The 7,198-nt window shown below is 50.8% G+C and overlaps 2 protein-coding genes across 2 annotated transcripts; one reads left to right on the top strand and one right to left on the bottom strand.

Moving 5' to 3' along the window:
- Nucleotides 1-940: 940 nt before the first annotated feature.
- VTN49DRAFT_3579 (uncharacterized protein) lies at nucleotides 941-3,062 on the bottom strand (the record flags this gene model as incomplete). Its single annotated transcript, XM_069411430.1, has 6 exons — nucleotides 941-1,125; nucleotides 1,210-1,902; nucleotides 1,960-2,028; nucleotides 2,080-2,248; nucleotides 2,301-2,659; nucleotides 2,726-3,062. 6 exons carry the CDS (start codon nucleotides 3,060-3,062, stop codon nucleotides 941-943), a joined length of 1,812 nt encoding a protein of 603 aa, XP_069268050.1.
- Nucleotides 3,063-4,667: 1,605 nt separating this feature from the next.
- On the top strand, nucleotides 4,668-7,081 carry VTN49DRAFT_3578 (uncharacterized protein; the record flags this gene model as incomplete). Its single annotated transcript, XM_069411429.1, has 8 exons — nucleotides 4,668-4,758; nucleotides 4,845-4,899; nucleotides 4,961-5,060; nucleotides 5,114-5,231; nucleotides 5,290-6,212; nucleotides 6,267-6,358; nucleotides 6,409-6,665; nucleotides 6,717-7,081. The coding sequence occupies 8 exons, from the start codon at nucleotides 4,668-4,670 to the stop codon at nucleotides 7,079-7,081; spliced, it is 2,001 nt and encodes a 666-aa protein (XP_069268049.1).
- Between the last annotated feature and the right edge of the window lie 117 nt (nucleotides 7,082-7,198).

The raw sequence follows: 7,198 nt of genomic DNA, 5'->3' as shown, positions 1-7,198 counted from the left end.
CTCTGCCGAAAGACCAATCAGATGTGGCCACCTTTCGCCGAGTTGCCCTCACATATTTCCGGAAGAGGAAATTCTTGAATCTGGCTATAACTTTTCAAGGAATCTGGTTAGGTTAACTTCTACTTAAGCTTGAAAGTCAGGGCGGCAGTCGCTACAAACCGGCCGCTGAGAGAGAGTCTGTGACTTGACTCACCGAAGTTTGCATGTAAGTAATGACTGGGTTGCTCTGCTCCGTACTCCGGACGGAGAACGAGTGAGAACAAAATCCTGACTGTACCCGATCCGACGCGGAGGGTCAAGCCCGTAAGTCAATCGTATACGTCGTTCATTTACTGGCTAATTAAGTTGAGTTTCTAGGTTAATTGATTCAATTTCCTCAGTGATGAATGATGAACAGATGATCGATCGTTCCTGAGACACGGACCCAATTCCAATTGAAGCAGTTGGTAGCAAATAACTTATTACGAGATATGTAGATGAACGGCACTCGCTGCATGGCAGACTCCTCACAGCTGTAAGTATCAACTATATGCGAGATCTTCAAGCAACTTCACCCTTGTCGAGTACCATTCGAGTAATAGGTACACCGACTCACACAAAGACGGAGTAACGGACTTAACCTTGATCAAAGAAGCTTTCAGTTAAGTTTGAGAACCTTCCGAGTCATGAACATGTGTGCATCAGGATGCGAAGAGCTGGATAGCACACTCATACGACGAATGGCGTACCTTTGCCTTGTTAAGGGCATGTACACTTGGCGTTCCAGTGATTCCACAAACATGAGATTCAGATTAGGTTACCTACGGGGTACTTCGGCTAGACATACACACAAAACAGCCAATCAATAACCAAATCGAGTAATACGTATGGAATTATGCTGCCCCAAACTGAGTGGGATGGGAAATCATGCGATCGGGGTGCTTTGCTCCAGTTGCTCGGCTCATGAAACAATCGGCGGAAAATCGATCTGATCGTCATCGAGATAATCCACCGAAATGGCCTTGTTGCGTTCAGCCACAGTCCAGCCATCCCCGATCCATCCGTTCGGGTTGTCATTGATGTAGCGGTATTCGAAATCTTCCCATCGAGGGTTGGCGAAGGTTTTGAGCGCATGTAGTGAGGATCCTTGGTTATGGTCCCATTAGCATTTCTGGAAGATTTTGGGGGGGGCCCCCCGTGGGGGAGGAAGAAACTCAGTGGGCAACATACCTGGCCAGAGCGCGACCACTCGTCCGTCCTCGCGCCCGCCCTTGTACCAGCTTCGACACTTGGTGCTGAACACAGTTCGACTAAAGTACTGGTCGCAGTGTGTTGTGAACCGCTCCACAGCGTCTCGTCGAGGCATCATCCAGAGGATGTTGTCGCGCTGTATTTTCTTGACACATTCCGTCATGTAATCAATCGACTTCTCGATCAGGAGCAGAAGGCTGCCGTGACCCAGGGCTGCGTTGGGCCCTAAGCACATGAAGAAATTTGGAAACTCATCCGTCGCCAGTGAGATGTAAGTCTCCGGGTGTTCCTTCCACTTGTCTGCGAGCGACACGCCATTTCGACCTTTGAAAGGGAACGCCGGACGGTACGTTGTGTCGAAGCCGGTGGCGCAAACAATCATATCGACCGGACGATGCTTGCCGTCTGCCGTGCGAATCCCTGTGGCATCGACTTCCTTGATCTCCGTGTTGATCACCTCGACCTTGTCGTCCGTGAGCGCCTCGAGATATCCCGGACCTGGAGTCAGACGGCGGCAACCCGGCGGGAACGACGGCAGCATCTGATCGAGCAGCTCCGGCTTGCGTGCGAGACGGCGCTTCATGTTTTCTGCAAAGTACGCCGGCCCGGCAAGCTGCTCCGGTGTTCCCTTGACGGTCACGGCAAAGTTACTTTGCAGATCCAGCTCGATATCTACGTCCAACTGTCAGGCACTTGCGATCCGCACGGAAAGAATAACGATTGAACTACCTTTGCGGAACTTTTGATACTCATCTCGATTCTCCTTGAAGCGCGCGAGCTCCTCCGGAGTGAATGTAACTGTAGACAGGTGAGCCAGTGCCGTCAAAAGTTTTGAGCTTGGCTACTTACTGTTGTCTTTGTCTGTCCCGTATCTCTGATTCAGCACCTCCCGTGCCAGGGTCGGAGATAGCCATGTCCGCCCACGTGCATAGTGGTCGATATGAGCAACGTCCGGCAACATGGCCGGTAGGACCTGAATTCCACTCGATCCATTGCCAATGATAGCAACTCTCTGGCCCTGTGCAAAGTTAGTTCCATCATCTATTCTTCTTGTTACAATTGGACCATACCTTGTAATCATAGCTCTCGTCCCACTTCGCAGTGTGCACGAGCTTGCCCTTGAAGTCGTGCAGACCAGGGATGTCGGGCCACTTCCACTTGTTCAGCGAGCCCTGGGCAGAAATAAACACGTCACATTCATCTGCATGGATTGATCCGTCGTCCAGATTCTCCACTTTGAGACACCATTTCGCCTTGTTGTCGTCCCAGATAGCCTCTACCACCTTCTGCTTGAATTTCATGTATCGGTAGCACCCGTACTTCTGCGCAACATCCTTCCAGTACTGCCAAATTTCCTTCGCACTTGCATAGAATTGTGTCCATCCGGGGTTCGGGGCAAAAGTAGCCTGATATGTATGTGCTGGGATGTCTATAACCGCAATTAGCCATTGGATGCCAGTTGGTCGCGCTAGCACTGAAATCGTATAGTACTTACCGCAGGCGCATCCAGGGTAGCGATTTTCAAACCACGTCCCACCAACATCGGCGTTTTTCTCGTAGACACATAGATCAATCTCTGGGATCCGTTGCGCAAAGCGAATACATGCTACAATGCCAGAGATTCCTGCTCCCATGATGACTACCCGCAGTGGGCGGACTTGATCAACCGAGCGGTCTTCGACGATCCATGGCTTGGACGCCGGGGGTGATTCCTTGGGGGAGGGTACCGCCTCCTCCTTCGCCGGCACCCCTTTCGCAGAGCCGTTCATGGTCGGCGCCGTGGAGGAAGAGCGCGACAATACGGACAAATTGCGCCGAATCCGCTTGTACATCTTGCGGAATGGACGCTAAGGAGAAAGGATTGAAAGCTATTTGCTTGCCTAACCATGAGCTGGATGGGATTTAAGTAGTTCATCGAGTGTACATCAGCCGATTCCGTGGCTTCCTCGAAGGGAGCTCCTCCCCGCGATCCTTCAGGCCAAAACATGGGGAGAAACCGCGTACTTTTTCCGATTCTAGTCGCAATATAGCACCGCAGCCGTTGGGATCATGGGGGACGTCTGGGGAAGCCCCGGTCTGCATCTCCACACCGGAATTCCCCCAGTTATGATCGAAGCACCAGCTTGGAGGAAAACATCCAGCTGGATGGATCAGGAGCAAGGGATGTGACAATCCTGTCAGTATCGATTGGCCAACAATGAATGTTGCCTCGTTCCTGACCATTGGCATGGAACTGCCTCCCACATGTACGGTTAGACACGTTAGTCACCCCGAGGTTTCCCATCAACATTTCCCGAGCGAATTCTCCGCTCTTGTCGTCAGAGCATCTTCCCCGGATCTTCTCCCCAGCTGTCAGATCGTCGGGGAGGAGCGCGTCTCTTTTGAAACTGCACAACCCTAAGCGCCATACCCCCCCGTAGACCTCCGTGCTCTGCACATCACTATTGAAATATGAAACTGATGCAAAGCTCAAGTGGAGCGGCATGTCCTCCGTCATTCTGTGAACTTGTTATGATGAATCGGAAATTGTCCTCGCCATATAAATATCGGAGACGGATCCAAGCGGTTCTAGTCATTTGATTTGGCTCGGTTTGGCCTGGCGAGCCGGTTCAAAGACTTCGTCAAATACCGGGCATAGCTTAGCTCCAGAGCTTTAAAGTGACCGAATCTTTCCGTGATCTTGGAATGACAAAATGATTACTCTTCTGTCCTTGGTACAAAGCGGTCAGCTGACGAATCCACACCGAACCCCCCACAGCCAGCAGAATACATGCTTTGGTAGTGGTGGTCGCCTTAAGCGATGAATATCGGTAAGCCTAATAGAGCAAAATGGAGCGGCCATCCGATTTGCACACCCCCTGTCATCTATGGTTTCGACACATCTACGGGCATTAAAGGTCAGAGAGATGGCAAAGAACAATGTATATATACCCTGTTCCTTGCGCTGACTGCTTTGTAGGGAACATTCGGGCCTCCCATGTTCATGCTCAAACCATGTGTTGAGAACAAAGCTCGTGGAGACCAGGAAGTATGTGGAGGATGGCTCTCGTTCGGTGTCGATAGCCATTCCGGATTGTCCAATCACAATATATGAAATAGAGGTAAGCCCCAGTCACTAAATTAGCGCCTCTGATCCCCGCAATCTCTGGGAATGGGCTAAGCTGGCGAGCTAATTAATTATCCTGAGGCTCCTTGCAAGTATCTCAAACGTGTACGCGGTTCCTTGCAGCTCCATTTACCTGGAATATTCGGGCTTCAAGGTAGAAGACGAGAGCGGTGACGGGAAGGAAGAAAACGTCCCTTTCCCGCTTTCGCCACTCGCCCTCCGCCATCAGCAAGCCCGGCTTACTCAACGCCGAAACTTTTAATCGCGTGGTCGGTGCATATCGCGCAGTGAAAAAGGGTTTTCCCATTCCCGAGCCAGCAATTCTTGACTCATGAAGCAGTCTTCCGAGAAGCATTTTCGCTGCAACGTCTGCCAGCGCGGATTCACGCGCATCGATCATCTGAAGCGGCATCATTTGAGGCGTATGTCCAATTCCAACCGATTCTGCCAATCCAATCCTGGCCGTTCGATGCCCGGCGTCGGGAGAGTCAACTAACGCCTAATATAGATTCGGGACTCAAGCCATATTCGTGTATATTTTGTAGCGAAACCTTTGCGCGATGGTAAGTGGTAATAATAATGCTCGTGGTGGCGATGGTTTAATTAATTAACGCGGGCTTGTAGCGACAACCTGCGAGACCACTATCCCGATTGCCCGCAGCGCGGCGATCGCCAGATCCCCGAGACGGGACAGCGGGGCCGACGAAGACATGCCTGTGAATCGGTGCGTTTCTTCCAGCGATGGTGCTCGAAGACCATGCTGATGGTGGTACATAGTGCATGACGATGAAACTGCGCTGTGACGGCGAGAATCCCTGCAGTTCCTGCATCAAGCGTAACCTCACTTGCAACAATGAACGCCGAAATGCGCAGCCAGGTCGGACGACAACAAAAAGTGCGTCGCTCCAACTCTTCATCGTTATTATCTCGACTCTGGCTCACTGAAAGTGCAGAAGAACCTACACCGGTCAAAACAGAAGAATACAGTGAACAGTCCGATCGCGGGTCCATCAAGTTTCTTCTCAATGCCGGCACCGACAGTTTTACAGAAAAGTTCCTACTCCCACCCCGCTTCGATCGCACGCGAGGGATGGTCTACCAAAGCCAGAAAGAAATGGAGGAAGGGTCGCAATCGATGATGGCTGGCACCACTGGCGCCTCTCCGAATTTCATGGCTGGCGAGCTGGATGACCAGTCCTTTTTCCAGGGGGACTTTATGTCGTTTATTAACGGGCCATTCCCCGACACACAAAAGTCTTCTCAGGATATGTATGGAAGCGGACTTCTCGCTCCCTTGTTGACACCGGGCCCCGACCCTGGTCTGAGCATGTCCGGCGATGCCGCTTACTTTGAGCCGGAGAGCGCATTCTCGACCGCCCTGATTCAATCGATCCTAACGAAATCATGGTCCGTAAATCTGGACGCCAAATCTCAGCAAGAGATTTCCGCCAATCTGCATTTTCTTTTGACGACGCAACGAATCCGCAAATTTATCGGCTTGTATTTTCGATATTGGCATCCCAACTGCCAGTTGATCCATCCGCATTCCTTTGACGCCGAGCGTGCTCCGACGCCGCTCCTCGCGTCGGTGGTGTTCATGGGCGCCATGTACTCAAACGACGAAAGGGAAATGACCGTCGCCAGACGGTTACTCGATCTTGCCGAGTTATTTGTGTTTTCCACCGAGCCTTTCTCCTACGAGTATGAGGTTGGTCGAGTATTTGTTGGTCGGCCTACGACAACAGCAGAACAGAAGGACTGGCTCCATTTTCAGTACTTTCAGGCTGCCTATCTGATGGTAGTCATCCAGTACTGGGCCGGTACCAAGGTCTCCCGTAATCGCGCAATGGAGACGCGGTTCAGTGAGATTATCCGGGTGAGTACGCTGAGTGATGAGTTCAAAAAGAATGGATGTTCTAATATGCTTCAGGTGGCACGGAGCATGGGCCTCACGCGGTGTCGACATCTTCCTGAAGACCGCATACATGAAGCATTATGGATTCAAAAAGAGTGCCGAATCAGGTAAGTCTAGTTGGAGTATGGACTCCGAATTTTTTTCCTGACATGAATAGGACGATAAATATCATCTGCTCGCTTGACTGTGCATTTGGGTTTTTCCAAAACTACCCATGTCGACTGACTCCAATGGAAATGGAGTGTGATCTCCCATGCGAGGATTCGATATTCAATTCAGAGCATCCATTCGCGCAGCCCAACTTCCGCTTTAACCGAGAGTTGACCGTCGCGGAGGCATTCCAAAGTCTTTTTTCCGAGGTGCCGCCGGCGGCACCGAACTACACTGTGTTTGACATGTTTATCCTTATTCATCGTATGTACCTTTATTTCGGGGAGCCCTGATCGTTTCACTGACCACGGACAGTTCTCTATGCATATATCAACACCCATATGACGAATTTGATTCCTACCCTTCAAGGTCGAAAAACAAAACTCGATCCGTCACAAGGACAGAACAATTCCATGCCCGAAGACTCGATATTGGCGACCATTCGCAGGGCGCTCAGCCGATGGCGAGAACTCTGGCTGCCGATGCGAGCGCGGATTCCTCCTCACGAATGGGCATCGATGGGATTCGCCAAGAACGGGTATAACTTCTGGCTGGTTGCCCAGCTTCTGATCACCAAGAAGCAAAGTGTTGACGTGATCATGAAGATGGAGGTCAAGTGTGAGGACAAATTGGAGAAATTGAAAGTGCTCCTACAGGATGACAACGATGACCAAACATGATCTTTTCGGGGATATTTGTATTTGATATGTGATCGATGTACATATATGTCTGCATGAAATATTCATTGTAATAACACCAGGATTCATGCGCTTTGATTTCCGCTGACTTTTGGGCAT

This window comes from Thermomyces lanuginosus, assembly GCF_041956635.1.
Source record: "Thermomyces lanuginosus strain ATCC 200065 unplaced genomic scaffold VTN49scaffold_29, whole genome shotgun sequence".
Lineage (NCBI taxonomy): Eukaryota > Fungi > Ascomycota > Eurotiomycetes > Eurotiales > Trichocomaceae > Thermomyces > Thermomyces lanuginosus.
The sequence above is the reverse complement of the archived record's forward strand: the minus strand, read 5'-3'. Positions and strand labels throughout refer to the sequence as shown.